Source organism: Anthonomus grandis, chromosome 12 (genome assembly GCF_022605725.1).
Source record: "Anthonomus grandis grandis chromosome 12, icAntGran1.3, whole genome shotgun sequence".
NCBI lineage: Eukaryota > Metazoa > Arthropoda > Insecta > Coleoptera > Curculionidae > Anthonomus > Anthonomus grandis.
The window spans coordinates 6,144,705-6,164,490 of record NC_065557.1 but is presented as its reverse complement, the minus strand read 5'-3'; the positions used below and the strand labels follow the sequence as shown (position 1 = coordinate 6,164,490).

The 19,786-nt window shown below is 33.3% G+C and overlaps 1 protein-coding gene and 1 long non-coding RNA gene across 2 annotated transcripts in view; both read left to right on the top strand.

Moving 5' to 3' along the window:
• The window catches only part of LOC126743029 (splicing factor 3B subunit 2), a 33,500-nt gene that overhangs the window by 3,860 nt on the left and 9,854 nt on the right, over window positions 1-19,786 (top strand). The window contains exons 4-10 of the mRNA XM_050449954.1: window positions 1,836-2,044; window positions 2,099-2,288; window positions 6,080-6,256; window positions 6,314-6,546; window positions 6,607-6,757; window positions 16,940-17,143; window positions 17,205-17,331. Of these exons, the coding sequence (XP_050305911.1) occupies window positions 1,836-2,044; window positions 2,099-2,288; window positions 6,080-6,256; window positions 6,314-6,546; window positions 6,607-6,757; window positions 16,940-17,143; window positions 17,205-17,331 (1,291 nt within the window). The remainder of the gene's footprint in view (window positions 1-1,835; window positions 2,045-2,098; window positions 2,289-6,079; window positions 6,257-6,313; window positions 6,547-6,606; window positions 6,758-16,939; window positions 17,144-17,204; window positions 17,332-19,786) is intronic.
• Window positions 3,099-5,357, top strand: LOC126743030 (uncharacterized). Its single transcript, XR_007662758.1, has 2 exons — window positions 3,099-3,145; window positions 4,481-5,357. It is a non-coding gene; the product is annotated as an uncharacterized LOC126743030 (long non-coding RNA).

Sequence of the window (19,786 nt, the reverse complement as noted above, 5' to 3'; positions counted from 1 at the left end):
ATAGGGCGAAGGAGGCCTATAGAATGGCCTGCTAGATCTCCTAATATAACGCCGTTAGACTTTTTTCTATGAGGTCATTTGAAATCTATTGTGTTTACTCCCCAACCAGAAAGTTTGGATGAACTTCGTCAACGCATCATCGAGAGCTGCCATGATATCCGACAACATGTTTTTGAAAATGTCCGTCAGGAATTTGAACATCGCCTATATCATTGTTTGGCCAAAAACGGGCAACATTTTGAACACTTATTGATATTTTCAAGTTTTTGTTTTCTATCTGAACAAATTAAGAGAAACAAGGATTTTTCTAATTTTCTCGAAAACGAATCGACCGATTTAAAAAAATCAAACATCAAAATAAAAGACTTTGAAAGACCTTTTAAACAAGCTATTACTCGATACCCCTTGCCATTTAAAATTTTTGAGGGGATGACCCTGGGGGGCAGAGGGTGAAGTAATTTTAGGTTAGAAAGTTGTCCCTCTTGACAAACCTTTTGACGTATTTCGGCGTTTTTTTTTAAACAGTGGTTTTCGATAAATTCGTGGTGGGAAGTTTTCAAATGAACACCCTGTATATATATATATATATATATATAATAGTGTTTGATATATATAATTTGTATATGATAATAATTTCTTTTTTCGATCTATAGGGTTACTTCTACCCTTTTTTGACGGAAGTCACTCACATGTCTCTAATTTATTGTTTATATCTTAATTTCTAAAAACTGTTTTAGGTACATGTATTTGAAAGTCAGACAAAATTATAAACATTTTTATATTTCATTCCTTCTCTCCCTAAATTTGTGATACTAATACCCTCCTATATAAAAGCATTTTTTTATGAATAAATTAAATCCCTTAATTTGAATAGTGAATAAACTGTATTACCAGAGGAACATGAGGATATTTTGATTGAACTTTTTGTTTAGACTATAATTTATTTAGTCGCCGCGCCAGCCGCATAATATAAATTTAATATTTTATTACAGGCGGCATATTAAGTTTTATAAACAGTCTTAGCTTTATAAACAGAGTTATTAGATTTTAATTTCTTAAAACCGCTTATTCAATTTCTTCACTAAAGCCGACAAATAGTACAAAGATCAGTCAGGAATCAACGGGTCACTAAACAGTTGATAACACAAGATTCGGTTGGAATCAGAATTTTACTTTGTAAAATTTTTATTTGTATATTCTATACAATTTTTAACAGAATTGTACGGTTAGTGCAGTGCTTTATATCATTCTTCTAATCAAAAAATTGGTGTTTTATTAAGAAAAAAAAAATTCACAATCCAGAATACCGTGTGTGCAAAAGCCCATACACAAAACACTTATACAAAAATGTTATATTCTTTACTGAGACAAACGTCTTGAAATACCAAAATACGCATGCGACTTATTTGTTAGTAAACGCAAAAAAGTCCAACCGCATGCAAACTAAAAAATGCACGAATCGGTTCCTCCAACACCCACTCAAAGACAGGTTTGTAGAGGTGTTATTGGTTAAATCCATTTCAGGCAAAGTCACATGCTGATGATTGCTCTTAAGTCTTTAAATCTACAATAACGTTTAAAATACAAGTGACAATGTTTAAAAAAACAAGATTTTGTATATATACTTATAATTTTCAAAGAAATCATTACATTAAAACTGGACCTTCTCTTTAAGGGTTGCCACTTCATTTTAAAATGTTGCTCCTCAGAAGAAATATAGAGCCAAGGCTTAATAATGAATATCTTAACCATAATTTTGTAATGTTTTTATTGACTTATGTAAACTCTGTTATGTAGCATTAACACCAATAAACATCTTTGTGTTTGTCTATTAGATTACTGAATCTGCTGAACCTGAAGTAGAAGAGACACCCCGGCAACCGCAACCTGCCGCCAAAGAACCAAAAGAACGAGTGAGCAAAAACAAGAAAAAGAAGAAGAGAAAGAAGAACAAAAAGACCAGGGAAAACGAAGAGAAAAACTTGGAGAATGGCGGTGGAAAAGAGGCGGAAGAACCCGCTGATCCTAGTGATGTGGAAATTGAGTAGGAACCTTTGCAGGTTTTCAAGAAAATCAATTTTTAAACCGTAATTTTTAGATATGTACAAGAAAGAATCGGTCTACACGAACTGGCCCCGCAGTACCGTCAGTTCTATTCAATTTTCGAACAATTTAAAATTTCAGAGGAAAAATCGAATATTCCGCCGCCGACTTTGGCTAATATCACTTCTCTAGCCAGCCAGATGAAGAATGACGATGACCACGACGATATGGAAGACAGCGAAGAGGTTTGCACAAATATCCAGTTAATAAGTAAATGACGTGATTGTGGGTTTATTACTCAAAGGGTAAAGTAAACAAGTTTTTTCTAGGATTTATTCATTTTCAATTATTGTCCAACAGGAAAATCCCAATACAAAAGACAGTTATGAGTAATATGGTAACAAAAAAAATACAACTCTATTAACAAATTTAAACAAATTAAGCATATAACAAAAGTAAACCCACCCAAAAGCAATTATGACTAAAAGCAATAGAGAGAAAGGTTAAATATAGATATTGGTACAATATAGGGATTTGAGTCACAACAGATAGGATAAGTTAAAAAAATATCTACACAAACAAACAGACAGCACTTAACAAACACATAAACGTGAACACGTTTCCACACACCAGTTCAACATCCCTATATTGTGCCAATATCTATGATCAACATTTCAATCAAATCAGTTTAAGCCTGTGATATCTTCGTCTTTAATAACGCATTAATTGAGCCCTGAGGATAAAGGTTGGGACACACATATCCGGACCGAGACACGGCCGGGTGTCGGACGTCACCCGCTTCTGAATTAAAACAATTAAAATATATGGAAATGTTCACACATGATCGTGACGTATCCGGGTCACGTCGCCGATTCGTGTGCGGACCGGGCGGAATATCGTTAGTTTAATTTTTGACGTCCGGTGTATCGGAACGGAGCTCGAGTGCATTAATTTAAAGCTGTGTTTAATATGGACATAGAGAGGTTAATAGAAGAAGTACGAAAATTTCCTGTACTTTACGATCAAAAACATGGGAAATATAGGAATACTGAATGTAAGGAACGAGTTTGGAAACAAATTGCAACAGACTTGCAAGTTAAAGGTAGGTAAACAAATTGCTTTTGAGATGACAAAAATATACAGGATGTTTCTTAATAATATGCTAATATTTAAGGGGGTAATTCTTGAAAACATTGGTTGGTGTATGGCGTTTATGTATGAAAGAGCATTTCTTGACCAAATACATTTTTCGAAAGCATGTTAAATATTATTAAAAAATATAGCCAATTCACTTTTATTATATAAGTAGGTAGATATCCTAGTTTTACTTAATACTACTTAATTTTTAATTTTACAAAAAAAAAAACAAAGTACGGTTGTGTAATTAAAGTCTCAACGCTACCTCCTTTTGCCATTCTACACTCCCTTCTGGTGAATTCAAAAAAGTTTTCAGTTGCTCTCGCACATCAAATGCAGCATCTGTAGATCTACCACGACGCCGAGGTAGGTTTTGAAGATTTGAATATCTGTCAGATTTTCTATCTGCTTCACTTTCGTTCAACACCTGTTCAGAAACCTTATAACCTTCGATTTTTCGAATAAAGTTGTACAAAATACATGCAGTCATAACGATGTTTGTTAGATTTCCAGGATCTCCTTGAAGGGTTCTATTAAATATTCTAAATTTCTGTTGCAGGATACCAAAAGCATTTTCCGATATTCTTCTTGCCCGACTCAAACGATAATTAAAAATAGCTTTGTCATTTGTCAAGCCCCTTCCTGGATAAGGTCTCATTAAATATCTTTTCAGAGGAAAAGCTTCATCGCCAACAATTACCATTGGAAGTTCAATATTGGTGTTAGGTAATGCTTTAATTTTTGGTACATTAAGTTTGTTATTTTCTAATGACTTTCCAAGATTTGAGTTTGCCAAAATACCTCCATCTGAGTTTTTCCCATATGCTCCCAGATCTACTGCAATAAAGTTGTAGCACGGATCAACAAGGGCCAGCAGCACAATAGAATATGTCTTCTTGTAATTCCAATAAAGACTTCCTGAGTTTTTTGGAGCTTGTATTACAACATGCTTCCCATCTATGGCCCCGATGCAATTTGGAAACTGCCATTTTCTCCAAAATTCTTCCGCTATAGCATTCCATTCATTTTCTTTCGGTACAGGCATAACCTCATCTAACAAAACATTGATTATTGCTTTAGAGGTGTCATGGATAATGGATGCAACTGTTGATTTTCCCAGCCTGTAGCTAAAGGAAATGGTTTTGAAAGAATCTCCTGTAGCAAGGAATCTGAAACAGAAAAACGAGGTTAACCTTAAATTAAGAAATCTAGAATTAGTAACGATAACAATGTTTCACAATCTTTGACATTCAACATTTTGTGATTTTCAGTAGGTAATATTTTTTATATTTTGTTGCAGGTGGAGTCGAGGAATGCAAGAAAAAGTGGACATCAGTTCGTGATCAGCTACGGAAGACTTTGCAGAAAAGGAAAACCAGCTCAGGACAAGCTGCTGTGCGTCAGCACAAATATAAGTACGAAGACCTCTTAATGTTCTTGCTACCCCACATTGCAGAACGAGAGACAATTTCCAATGTTCTATATAATCCCGAAGGAGAGGAGGGTGAACATGAATCTACTTTAGAAGAATCTCAAGACGAGGATTCTAATATTCAAGATTTTGCGCAAAAAAATAGTGGAAATGAGGAACCTATAACTGAAAATCAGGACAGTGAAACACAAAGTGGAATAACTGCTCAGTCTTCGCAAATGCCCCCGGCAGGGTCCTCCCTCTCTTCCAATAATAAAAACAAATTTGTAAGGCCGCCGTTAAAACGAAAATTTCAGCATGAGCGCCATCTACAACAATCACCGTCAAGCCAGCTCATGACTTATATTTTAGCAGAAAAAGAAGCTGAAAAAGTAGCTAATAAACGTTCAAGAGAGAGGGAAGAGCAACATCCGGTTGATGCTTTTTTAGCGGGTATAGCACCAGCCCTTAAATCGCTGCATCCGATACTTTTTAATCAGGCGAAAGGAAGCATTTTTTCAATTGTACAAGAGTTTGAATTAAAGCAACTCACAAATAATAGTTACCCTCAGAATCAGTATATTCCTCCGATTTCGCCAGCATCTTCGTCGCTAACTGTTCCAACGCCAGAACCTTCACCTGTACAATCATTGTCTAGTCCTACATACTTTGAATTTTAGGCAAAATGCGGAAAAATATGTCACCACTACTAACGAGCCTTTTTTAAAAGTTTTTTGCTATAATAATATAATTTGTTTATTAAATATGCCCGTCTTTTAATTAACTAGCAATATGAAAAACAAATACATACCCTTAAATTAATTTTACTTACCTTAAAAATACAGCCAGGCGTTGTGTGGGAGAAATTGATGGTCTCCAAAAAGTATCATTTTTTTTCAATTCTGCTTCAAGTTTGTTTAGTAGTTGATGGAATGTAAACTGTGTCATCCTGAAATACTCGTAAAATTTTGTCTCATCATCGATGAGAAGAGGGAATAGCGTTCGAAACTCCCCTTGTAGAGATCTTGTCTTCCATGCACTGTGAACCCATATATTTCTGTTACTTGGCTTTCTCATTCTTGTTTCATTCTCTTCCTCCTCTAAAGCAAGGGCTATCATGCCCAAGTCACTATTTCGAAAACTACTAAACATTTTAACTATTAAAAAAAAAATAAGACGACAGATATTTCAATGTCACAGCAATGGAAACGAACGGAACACTGGCGAGACCCGGAAGAGTGTGGCTTGAAGACAAACGTACCGAGGGACGAGCGCCACCCGGCCGTGTCTCGGTCCTGGCACGGTCCGGATATGTGTGTCCCAACCTTTAATTAAATATAATTTGAAACGTTAGCATAGAAAAAACCAATTTTCTTTAGTTGTTGACGAATAAACTCACAACCACGTCATTTACTTATACTAACTTTGGTCACAAACTAGTACATCAATTATCCAGTTAATTTTTGTCAAATCATATTATTTTTTTAGAAAAAACTTGAAGACAAATCGAAAATGTCCAAAAGAAAACTGAAGAAATTGACCCGATTGAGTGTAGCCGAGCTAAAGCAGCTTGTACACAGGCCAGACGTTGTTGAGATGCATGACGTGACCGCCAGAGACCCGAAACTTTTGGTACAGCTAAAAGCGCATAGAAATACTGTTCAAGTGAGTTATAAAAAGTTTAAACAAGTGGTGTGTTTGCTTTAAAATGTTTTTTTTTAGGTGCCAAGGCATTGGTGTTTCAAAAGAAAATACCTTCAAGGCAAAAGGGGCATTGAAAAACCGCCCTTTAATTTACCCGATTTTATAAAACGCACGGGAATCATGGAGATGAGGGCCTCGCTTCAAGAAAAGGACGAATCCAAGACCCTTAAGGCTAAAATGAGAGAGCGAGCGAGACCGAAACTGGGAAAAATCGATATCGATTATCAAAAATTACACGATGCATTTTTCAAGTAAGAAAATGGTATAAAAATAATGTGGTTTTTTTGTTAAATGTATAAAATGTGTTTTAGGTGGCAAACGAAGCCAAAAATGACAATCCACGGCGATTTATATTACGAGGGAAAAGAATTCGAGACCAGATTGAGAGAGAAGAAACCGGGGGACCTCTCTGAGGAACTTAGGACCGCCCTGGGTATGCCTGTGGGGCCGAATGCTAATAAGGTAATTTTTTTAAAATGATTTATATGGCGCAAGAATACGAAAATTGTTGGGGTAAAAAATGATTTAGCATAAGTTAATGGGTTTAAATAGTGATTTCCAATAAATTTTAGATTGGTCCTTGTCCGACAATCCGCGTCAAAAAGGAATATTTCTCGTCACGCATTGGAAAGTTTTGTCCCTTAATTTGTCAGGTTATACCCAAAAAACATCACTTTATTCCCATACTCTTCTAATTCTCAGACTGAGGTAGATATACACGTTCGGCGGTTGAAAAATTTCGAATATGATTTTTGCGTAATGTGTAAGGAGACGGAGTAGAGCGAAAACAAACTTGGCTCCACCCTGGGCGGCTATCGCGTCGTCGTTGCGCTTATCAGTCCGGTTAAAGTTCGGTTGCGCTTCCTCGCATACCTACATATGTACGTGTTAGCCGATCATGTTTACAATTTATTTCAACCTTTGGTACGAAGACGGATACAGTAATAAAATTTAAAAAAAATGGTATTGTCATGCGGATAGTGCAGAAGAAGTTGTCGGCCGTTTTATATTTGCATATCCTGATTAGCAAGTCCCTACTGCTAAAACAATTTATAATATCTGGCATAAGTTTGAGCAGTCGGGATGTATAAATCGGTGTGCAAAATGTTCTAGTGGCGATCAGGAACCTCGTCGAACACCTGACGCTAGGATTGAAAAGGAGGTCAAGGTGTGTGCTTTTGTGGAAGTAAGTGAACCTTGCTCTAGCTCCCAAATTTCTGAAGAACTTGATATTCCAAGTCGTACAGTGCGTGATATTTTGAAAAGAAATAAGTACAAAGCCTATAAAATTAAAAACACTCAAGAAATTTTGTCAGAAGATCAAATAAAACGCTTGGAGTTTTGTGAAACCTTAAGAGAAAAAATTAATCAAAATGACGACTTCACAAGTAATATTTTATTTACAGACGAGTCATCTTTTTCTCTTCTAGGTCGACATAATTCTTCAGTCGTGAGATATTGGGTCTCGGGAAAATCTACATTTGAGTGTACCATTACGAACTCAATACCCGCAAAAGGTAAATGTTTGGGCTGGTATTTTAGCCAATCACATTGAAGGGCCTTTTTTTATTGATGTTACCTTAAACTCTGAGAGATATTTACTTTTATTGCAACAAAATATTACACCCGCTGTACGAAACTTGGATGTTAATTTTGAGGAAATTTGGTTTCAACAAGACGGATCACAACGCTAGACGAGTGCAGGACTGTTTAACAAACACTTTTCCTGAACGGCTTATTTCCACAAGAGGTACCATACCATGGCCTCCGCGATCTCCAGATCTGACGCCTTGTTTGCGACTACTTCTTATGGGGCTATTTGACGGAAATTCTTTACCAACACCGACATGAAAGAGCCGTTAATTTGGACGAATTGCGACTTAGAATTATTAATATTTCTAGGTCCATTACACCTGAAATGTTAGCCAATGTACTTAGAGAATTTTACGACAGGTTGGGATACTGTGAAGCCCAACAAGGAGGTGTATTTGAACACCTTATTAATTAATCCATTTAATTAGAATTATTATTTTGTTTAAGAGTTATTTTTCATGTTATTTTAAAATATTGTATTTAGTTTTCACCAAAGGTTTTTAAGATTTCAGCATATTAAAGTTGTTTTTTTGACTTGCGATTATGAGCACGTTAAAAAAAAACAGACATTTTTATCTTTTGTGTGCGCGTAAAATTCCAATACTTGATTCGAGGTTGACCTACCCATCTCCAAGCGCTTGCTAAACATCAAAATTAAAATCAAATTGCGAGCGGTACGGAGAATCGGCGTCGCTATCGGTGGGAGGTTACCGATGCAGTCGTTCTCTGTCTACTCTCTATCTATTAGGTCTAATACATTAAAACTCAATCCGTAAGATTCAACTCGCCAAACGTGTATAAATGAGAATTTGAATTTTCCTCCTTCTTTGTATCATCGCATCATTCTCTTAATAGTGTCTGGATCGCCTGGAAATAAGTGTTTTTCTCCTTTAATTTGTCACATTATACCCGAAACACATTTCTTCATTCCCATATTCTTCTAATTCTCAGACTGAGAGACATATAAATGAGAATTTGACTTAATCGGTTTTGTTTTATGAATTTTAATTGGCCAAATCCAAAGTCAAAATGTTATTAACGCCGATAGTACTTCAATTAAAAATTGCAGCGCCTGATATAGCGTTTACATTAAAAAAAAACTGAATAAAACTGAGAGGGGAGATCTTTTATCGCCAACCAACTAGCAATTCGGCCAGCTGCTGCTTGTATTAATAAATAGCATTTTCCAAGGAACGAATCTTCAAAAAATTATTTCTGCATATTTTCCCAGGACTATTAGTTTGCCATATTAAAATTCTAACACCTGGTGCAATGAGAATGAATCTATGTAGATTTATAATTGCTTTGTATTGAAGGCTATGTTTTAGGATCTTATTTCTTACGGTTCGCAAGGATCTTAGCTTTAACGAGTTAATGTTAAATATGCCTAGAAAAAAAATTGAATTTACTTTTTTTGGTAATCTACAAATTAATAATCAAAAATATCACCGCATCCTCTAATAACTATTTTTTAATAATGTAACATTTACTGGTCTATGTGAAAAGAAACGTCGAAAATTATGACGCTTCTCCATTACACAGCCGAATAATTATTTTTATTTCATTGGCTTTAAAAGGCTGTTTAATGGGTTTGTCGTTTATTTTTCAATATTCAATAGATGGATATTCGGTACCAAAACACACACAATATTAATATAAAAATTATACAAAATTATTAAACCTGATTTTCAAATAATATTGACAAATAGCACCGAACATAAACTAGAATAGAAGGATCACTCTAAGCGCCGCCCAAAATGGCAGAAGATAAGGAGCATCAATCGCATAGAACTCCAGACCGAGAATTATTAGATTTTGACAGTGATGACGATGTGGCGGATGCTAATTATTCATAATTATTCATCATCAGAATTAGAAGATGAAGCTGAGCAAGATGAAGACGAAGGTGCATCTAATGCTGAACTAGATCAATGCAAAGTACAAGCTAAAATACTAACCCGAAAAAGAAGACGAGATGCAAAAATTTGGAAAAAAATGTAACAAAAAGGAAACGGTATTCAGGATTAGAATACAAAACGGACAGTGGCAATCGTATTATGAAATCGAAATCTCTTAAGGAACCGTGTGGTGATACCTGCAAACTTTTATGTAGAAATAAAATTTCTCAGGAGCGTCGCCAAATTATTAATAAGAATTTCTGAAGCCCATCAAAAATAATAAATGTGAGAAGGCAATACATAGCATCCAACGTTTCTCAAATACCAATAAAAAGACGTAGGGAGGTAACTGGTCAAAGACGGTTAAAAAGAAATTTTACTAATAACTATAGGTTTGAAAGAGCCGGAGTAAAAGAAAAGGTTTGCAAAAAGTTTTTTTTTAAATACACTGAGCATCTCTCAGCAAACAGTGGATACTGCAATTAAAAAGAAAAAGGATGGAGGCATTGTAACACCTGATAAAAGAGGAAAATACGTACCTGTCAACAAAATCTCAGAGGAGGTTCGAAACGCTGTTCGAGCCCATATTTCGAAATTTCCAGCTTACGAGTCACACTATTCCCGGGAAAAAACAGATAAGAAATATCTCGGCAATCATTTGAATATAAGTAGGATGTATAATCTTTATTTAGAAGAATCTCAAGAGAATAGTCTTGGAGCCGAAAACATTGCAAAGGAGTGGTTATATTCAGAGATATTTAACTATGAATATAACTATTTCTGGAAGGTGAGCAATATAAAACCCATATTTAAATCAGGGAATAGATCGCCTGTTGATAATTATAGGGGAGTCTGCATTCAGAGTGAAATACCTAAACTGTTTGACTCCCTTGTTGCTAAAAAACTGTACAGTGATTGTCGTGGTATACTTAATAGTGAGCAACATGGTTCCATAAAAAATAGATCTACCAATACAAATCTTTTAATATACATACATTTTATTTTAAGCAATATGGAGCAAGGGTGTCAAGTCGACTCTGTTTATACTGACTTTTCCAAGACCTTTGATAGAGTGGACCATAATTTCTTGGTTGCAAAGTTAAGGGCCTTGGCGTCTTCAATATTAGAACTATAATAGCGTTGTGCGGAAATTTTGTACTTTAAAAATGCCGGCGATATGTTGCGTAGATGGCTGCAGGAGTAAAAGGGGATATACATTTTTTTTTAAATAAAAATGGATTAGTTTACAGAAAAAAATACACGCTTTTCTTCAGTATTTCTTAAATATCTCGGAAAATTGAGATCCTACAAAAAAATCTAATAAACAAAAGTTGGTTTAAAAATAAAAGATTGGCTTTATAGGCTCTATAAAGCCAATATGGCTCTGTAGGCGCCGAGATACAACTGTGTGAACATAACCCCTTTTTTTAGATAACAAAATATAATGACGTAAAATAATAACTTGAAATAATTTTGAAAAATCACGTTTCTTAGACAAATATCTAGCACGTTTTTTCAAGTATGTACTATCAAAAAAAAATTAAAAACTTTAAAAATAAACTTGATCGTAAGTCATTAGCATAAAAATTAAAAAAGTTAGGAATAAAATAAAAATAATTGCAGTTTTAAAAAAATTTATTATAAAAAATTATGTATTTATTTCAAAAATTAAAGCGTAGCCTTCTACAATGGACTATATATAGGTACCAATAATATGTTCAAAAAGTATCAGCGATTTAGAGTAGATATTTTTTTTAATCGTAATTTTAATCTAAAAAAATGCAAAATTTTTGGTAATATTCTGTTATTAGTGGTGGTTTTTAATAGTGAAAGCTATCCGATTTATTATTAGTTGCATTGCAATCATTTGAATGATTATTTTTATTAAATTATTTGATTATTTTTGATTAAATTTTAGCCACTTATACCGTCTAACCATACTTAAAACTGCATTTTTTTCGTCATTAAGGGTGGTTTTTAAGGGTTTGAGTTTCAAAATATTGATGTGTACTATAATCCCCAATGTAAAACTATATTTATTTTGCATATTTATATGAATTCTAGGTTGTAAAACACCTATTTTCGTTTTATTTTAATTTTAGTGGTTTGTTCTTTCATCCCCTATTTTAAAAGCAAATAATTAGGCATTTAATAAGTTTTTTTTATTTAACTGCCTTTTTATATTTCACTGTTACCGAGTTCTATATGCTGAGTGTTGTTATCACATTATTATGTAAATTTTATTAAATATTTAAAAAATGGCTATATTAACGAAGTTATTATTAATTAAGTGTATGTAATATTAGGTAGGTAGTTTCTTGGTCAGTTGAGAAAAGAGCATGAAAGGAACGTAAAGCTAAGATTTAATTGTGTACATTCTAATAAACTTAATTTTAAAGCTATCTACCAAGTGTTTTTCTTACAGTTATTTGTTCAAAAGAGATACTTAATAATATTCTTTCAATTTCATTTTAACAATAATACAAAGTGCCTTTAATTTCAAAAAATTCCATACACGCTGCCCGCCGCGATGTACGAAAATATTCCTTATTAAAAATGTTTCAAACACCCCCCGTATCGTAAAGGATTGCCGCCGAAACTAAATAATGATTTACGACCGCGTAAAAAAAGTCGGCACTGTTTAGAAGTCCCTACTTCAAACGGCCGCAAGAGAGTGAACCTACTGTCTTGTTCTTTATACTGTGCAGATAGGTACAAATAGATTTGAGATTATGTATTAACAAAAAAATTCCTGATGGTAAATTAAAATGTCTAGGCCAAATACTGGTCAACTAGCTGGTTATTGCATTTAAATTGTTTCAGACTGAGTGACTTAATTTCCACAGGTAGCCTGTTTTAAAACACTGGACAATAATAATTGAGAGAAAACCTGCTTCTGTTATTTCTCGTGTAGTTGATAGCTCCCTATATCTTCATTAGTCATTTGCTACCCAAGAATTTTACGAAACCTATATCATTTTGTCATTATCTCATAGGAAACAGAACCTTATTGGTCTTTTGAATATTGAGGGCCAGTTAATTAGCCATTTTTTAAAAAATATTTTACCCATAATAGGCACTGTAGTATAACAAGCCCAGGTTCGTCCATAAAGAATGGATGAGATAAGTTTTTTTTTAGTAAATAAGAAAAGATCCAACGAGAAAAAAATAAATAAATAAGAAACCAATACCCTCCCTATGTTGTGTTTTGTAACAGAATCACTCTCTCTTTTACTTACCTCGGATGCGCTTGACAAGACAAAATTAGGGAAACTTGAATTATTAGGATGGTATTAAAGAAAATTCAGTCTTGATAATACACCTACTTAGTTTATTTATGTAGAAAAATAATGCCGTAGTCAGCCTGGAATTCACGAGGGGAAAGAGCACGGCAGAGAAACCTCGATCTCAATTCCCTAAAAATCGAATCATGCTGAGTAATAAGTTCTGCCTTCGATTACAAAAAAAATAAAGATAATTTATTTACTGTTCCTGTCTAATTCCTCATACATACTATTCATTTAAAACTGAAGAGAGTTGGGTTAGTTATCCAGCCATCACTAGAAGGTACTGAGGTCCCATACGGGAGGCTACCCAGCTATGAGTTGAATAGTTAAGTCAATATTCTAGGTATTATCACAGATAGACAGCAAATTCGCGAAACATATATTTATTTATCTGTGGTATGATTTACGTCTGAATATTCCCCACCCAGTCAGGGTCGAAATGTTAGTTAGATTCAACAAGGCTCTAGCTTACTTTTGAAACACACAAACAATTTAAAAAAAAACTAATTTCGAAACTATACCTAAAAATTCAGTAAATAAATTATCTCAGTCGATCACTTTAAATATTAATTTTCCCTTCAGCATGAAACAATTTTAGATAAATACATGCATAAGTTATTTCCTCCTATTTACGAAAAATATTAAATTTATAAACCTTAATAAAAACATATTTACACATTGTCAATAAAAAAATAAACTAATAAGTTTTAAATTTATTAACCCTGTAGAAAATCTTCAGAAAACTACTTCAGCACAAATTAAATACGATTCAATAATTTTTTTAAAGTAGCACCCTCGATGGCTGGGACTTTCTGCCGTTCACTCACCACGTGACCGAAATATCTCCGGAAAGCAACGCCCAGAAATGCTAACGCAAACAACCCTCCTCGCATGAATAGGGCTGTCGTTATACAATCAAAAAAATTAAAAATGATTTTCGACAAAAGACGACGCGACATGCTGAATCCCAAATCCAAACGAATATAACATACTACGCATATAATTTAAAAATAGGTGGTTTTGTTCAGCACTATATAAATTGGTCTGTAATCTTCAAATTTTGTTAAAATCCCCATCTTTGTGCAATGAGATTGTATAATATTTGAGATTTTTAACGATCGTGGGAAAGTCCCTTCCAAATTGCAGTCATTAAATAATTTGGTTAAAGGTCTTAAATTCTCTTCAGTATAGTAACATGCATACCGTAAATATCATAACTGTGTGAGTGTTTGAATTTTGAATTTCTGAAACAGGGAAAAAACAAAATGAAGACGATATATGTATATTTTGTAAATGGAAAGAAAAATGCATGCCTTGGCGAACACCACTGGAAAAAGTACAACATTTATAAAATAATAAATAATTTTTAAATTTAACAAAATCTTAAAAAACAGTCTGAAGGAATCAAAGAAAACAGGTTTTTGGTTTTAATTTTTTTACACGAAAACGGTGTAGAGTTGGACGATTTGAATCTTTATTAATATTCGAATTATACGAATCGTACTTACTTAGTGATTTGTATCAAAAGATTCGTATTATTCGTACTAAAATTAAATCGTAGATATATACAATACGCCGTGACATATGCATATTTTATAAATGTACAATATGCTCTCACATGCGGCAGATTATACATTTATATGTATATATTTATGTAAATGTATTTATTTATATAACATAATGCCAATAGAACGAATACGATTAATACGATACATACGAATTGCGATTGCCAATACAACCTGAACGTAGTCGGTAGAACTAGGACTGTTCGGTGCAATATGAATTTTTACGAATACGAGAAGGTTTTTACGATTCGTATGAATCGACAGTACAATCAGATTTGTATCATTGGTACAAATCATACGAATACGACCATGTCTAAAACGGTGCCTTGTATGAAAGTAAATCTAGGAACCAAATTTGCTTCAAAATATTTTGTGGTTTCAAAAATAGTTTTTATAAAAATAATTGGTCTATCATTTTTTCTTCAAAAGTTGTCACTTCAAATCCTGTACGGACGTCACTAGTGGTGGTGGTTTCGCTTTATTGTCGAAAAAATTTACAATTTGTAGACAAAGCTGATAACTAAAGTAAAACACACAAAAATAAAATAAAACTAATAATAATAAAATTTATTACTTTTCATAAACAAGTACAAAATACAATATAAAAATTAAGAAATACACAATGTCTATGAAAAATAAAAGGCCGTGTTACGTCAGTATTCTGGTACGCAGACCAGATACTGTTTAGGCGCTCTCTAAAATAATGTAAAAAATATAACATTAAAAAAATTTGCTCTACAACCAGTACCATTATTTCAAATTACAGATCATAACAGTTGAAACTTAAAAATACAAAAACACATTCAGCGACATCACATAAAAAATCAAAATAAAAGACCAACTTTATTTACTGACGTAAAAAAAGAATGTCTTTAGTTTTTCTTTGAAAAGTAGAACAGGCCAGATCAAATAATGTAATTTTTAAGGAATTCAAACTGGAAGTCAAATTATATGAAAAGCTTCGTTTAAAAAGTTCTTTTCTGTGTCGAGGAATAGTAAGAAGATGTAAATTGCGTAAGTTACGATTATTGTTGTTAATTCTAAAAATCTCTATCATACAAGTATTGGGGAGATTTAAATTTTATTACCTTTTAGCCCAACGAAATGAAGTGTAGTTTTCTACGGTTATACATATTAAGCCAGCCGATGTCTATACGTTTATGAAAGATCCGATTTCTGCGGCGTATCCCAAAAATAAGGCGAAGGCAGGCATTTTGTACTTTCTGAATTCTACGAGAATCTAACTGATCCAAAAATGGGCCATATACTGTGTCACAGTGGTTAAAGTTGGATAGCACTAAGGAGTCACATAAATGTTTTTTTAATTTTTGATTTAAAAATTTTCTTTGATTATAAATAAGTTTACCATAGGCTCTTCAGAGCTTTTCTGTGACATGCTCATGAAACCGAAGATCAGAGTCAATATTAAGTCCCAATGATTTGGACGTGTTAGTTAATGGAATGGTGACGTTGTTCATTGGTATATTAAGCTCGTTGCTAACTCTCAATCTATTATTTTTATCTCCTTCGAATACAGTAACGGATGATTTTGAAGGGTTTATCTTTAGATCGTGACACGTTGAAATTTCTATCATACTTTTTAAATTGTATCGTTGAATTTTCGTTGAAATCGTTGAAATTTCTATTATACTTTTTAATGTTTGAAAAATAAGAATTTTTCAAACATTCGTTTATTATGTAAAGCACAAAGGGGACAATAAATGGACAACAAATCTGAATTAATATAATATTAAGCCCATCACAACCATAAGCTTTACTTTTTATCTTGCAATTGAAAAGCATGTTTAAAATTTTTAACTAAATTATTATCATAAAACTGCAGCAGATTCCGATTTGCTTGATACGGATTAGTACAGTTCGAGGTAAAAAAATTATTAATTAAGTTTACATCACATAATTCTGAAGGAATGTTCTTTTGTCTATTTTTAACAACATTTAGTTTTTTCAGTTCTGCCCAGGTTTCCCTACTTAATAAATTTGTTCGCAAAAAGGCTTTTTTCTCATTACGAATCGCTGCCGTCGTGAAATTGCGCTAATAAAACAAATATACAAACTTATACAAATCAATCTATGTGACAAAAGTATGCATTTTTTTTCTTAAAATTTTAGCAGCCTGTAGCTCAAATACTAAGAGGTTTAGGAAATATGTTGATATAAACTTTTCTCCTTAAAATCACCCGAGGATTCACACCTTGTATTATCAAATAGCGCAAACGATTTTATTATTGGCGTTTTTGTGGGTGTTAATTGAGGACATTAAAACACTCTGTCATGGTTTAGGTACCGCCACCATGGCTGATCGCCATGCAAAGATACGGTCCACCTCCGAGCTACCCGAACCTGAAAATTCCCGGTTTAAACGCCCCGATACCCGACGGATGCTCGTTCGGTTATCACGCGGGCGGTTGGGGTAAACCGCCGGTGGACGAGCACGGAAAACCGCTTTACGGTGACGTATTCGGTACCAATATGAGCCACATGGATGTGAGTTTTTTGATTAAACTAAAAAAAAAAAAACGTTAAGTCACGGATGTATCAATTTTAGGACGCAGGGGAGGACGCGCAGATCGATAAAAGTCTGTGGGGCGAACTCGAATCGGAATCCGAGGAGGAGAGCGAGGAAGAAGAGGAGGAGGAGGAAGAAACTGAGGCACAACCGGCCGACGAGTCCGGTAAGTTGAATATAAGTTAAATATAAAGTGATAAAGTGAAAACATATGATTAAAATATTATTTAGAGGATTTTAAGGAGTTATTTTTGAGAGTATATAGGATCTTTTTCTTCTCACAGTTTGTCCAAGGTTGAGAGTGCATAAAAAATTGCCGGCTTTATTGCTAAAACCATCAAGGAACTTAGTGTTAATGTCAGCCTCCATCTTTTTGATTGGTGTTTTTTGGTTGGTCTCCTCTATCGAACGTTTGGAGAGCTCTGATTAAAGGGGTACAAAGGAGATTTCTGTAGTGTATGTACTACAGGAAATTTGGTGTTTATCCCTTAAGAGTTTGCGACAATGAACACTTATTGTGGGTGTTTAACAGGCTCTCCTCTAAGAGGAGAATTAAGATATTCTTGTTAAAAACTTATAAAATATTGAAAAATAATATTGGTTGTCCTGTCATTCTTCGTCAAATCCCCTTTGCCATTAACAGATTTAATTTTCGTAATTCCAGAATGTCCTATTTAGAGTATCCACGTGCAAACCTTTATAAAAAGTCACCCATATATAAACTCTGCTATTATTTTAATTAGTGTTATGTAGATGTCCGATATTACTTAGTTGGTCAACACCACCGAAAAAAAGAAGGCCGCGGGGCTTCGCTGTGACGTCATCACAAGAAGGCAAATGCTTTGCACACGTTTATGAATCTCGGTAGCGATAAGGACGTGTATTTAGGATAATATCGGCCGTTATATTTAAAGTAGAATGTTTTTTAACGAGTATGGGTGTTAAGACTTGTAAAAACCTAATTTAGGCAAATAATTGTGTCTTTATCTGTCTCTGGAATAACCTCATAACCTGTGTATTGCCTCGATAACTTTCGAAGAAGTTAAGATATTAATTTGAAATTTGGTACACATGTTGCATTCCTATAAACTATTAGTTAGGATATCTTTTGAGTAATATTGGTTCTGAAAAAGGGGTAGAAAATAAGGGATGGTTTTTATTCTTTGACAAAAAAATATTTGGCTTTGATAAAATAAAAAAAACAATTCATGAGGAATGCAAACAAACTAATTATTAAAAATAAATTATCTTAACCTTCATTTCAATAAGGGTAATTGCAAAAATAAGAGTTGAAACGAGGGTTGAAATTTAAAAAAAATTATTTGTATCGAGGGTTGTATATAGTATTTGGGGCTCATACTAATATCAAAAATAATACTTAGTATTATTAATTAATTGTAGGTATTACCTATCTTAACTAGTATGTTCATATTTCATCTTTTTTTTTATTTTTTGTTTTTTTTTGTTTTTTTTTTTGTTAAACAGATTTGAAAAATAAATTAAACTTCAAAAATTCATGTCATAAATTGGCGGGGGTGTTATTTAAGCAAATTTAATAAGTTAGTGTATCTAATTTCCTTTTACTGCCTTTCCCAAGTCGATCATTTTTTTTGCCACAGTAATTTTTTAAAAGAGTATTGGTAACAGAATTAATAATAATTTTTACATTAGTTTCACTACTATGAATATGACATTTTGGAAAGCTGTCTAGAAAATTATTGCTCTTAAGATATTCCAATGTGGTCATTGTTAAAAACTTTTTTTTATTATGAATCGTTAGGAAGTCATCTTCAGAGTTTTGTAAAATTTGATTAAAAATAATATTTTCATATAAAACAATGTTACTTATATAATCTTTAGGAAATTTAAGACACCCTCTTGTCAAATTTTTAATAAGAGTATGATTATCATCAATTTGAAGGTCATCTTTAAAAGTTAAATTTTCTTTACATATGTCACATTTAGTTTTTTTTAAAAGAATATAGCAACAATACCCTCCTAAATAGGCAATTACTGGCATTTCTTCTTTGACATTTTCGATATCATGTTCGGTTATAGATATAGTAGGACTAGACCAACCTGATTGGTTGTCACTTACACAAGTCGTATTATCGGTATCATTTCCTTCATCATTGGCATAAAACGAATCTATTTTAAGAGGCCCAAAACAAGTGGATTTTAAAGACATTAATGCTTGAATTCTGAGTTTTCTTTCACTTTCATATAGTTGACGAATAGAGATATTATATTGGCCTCCTGCCATTTGCCTGTATTTTCCAAATCTATTTTCAAGTGGATCAGTCTGAAATTTTCCTAATAAAACATATTTCATTTTTAATTCTTCGAAACAATATGTTATTACCTCTAACATGCCATAAATAGTGTGATGAAGAGCAGTATGTGTCTGATTTGTTAATTTTGTTGAAAATATTTCTGTATTTTTCCAAGCTTCCAACCAGGCCAGCATTTGATTTAAAAATTTTATTTTAGAATCATTAGATTTTACAGAATTACATGTTATAGGTTCTTGATAAATATCATTAAGCCGCTTTCCTTTATATGGCGTTTTAACATTAACTATTTTCCATCAGGTTAAAATTATGTTAAGAAAATTGGCAGTG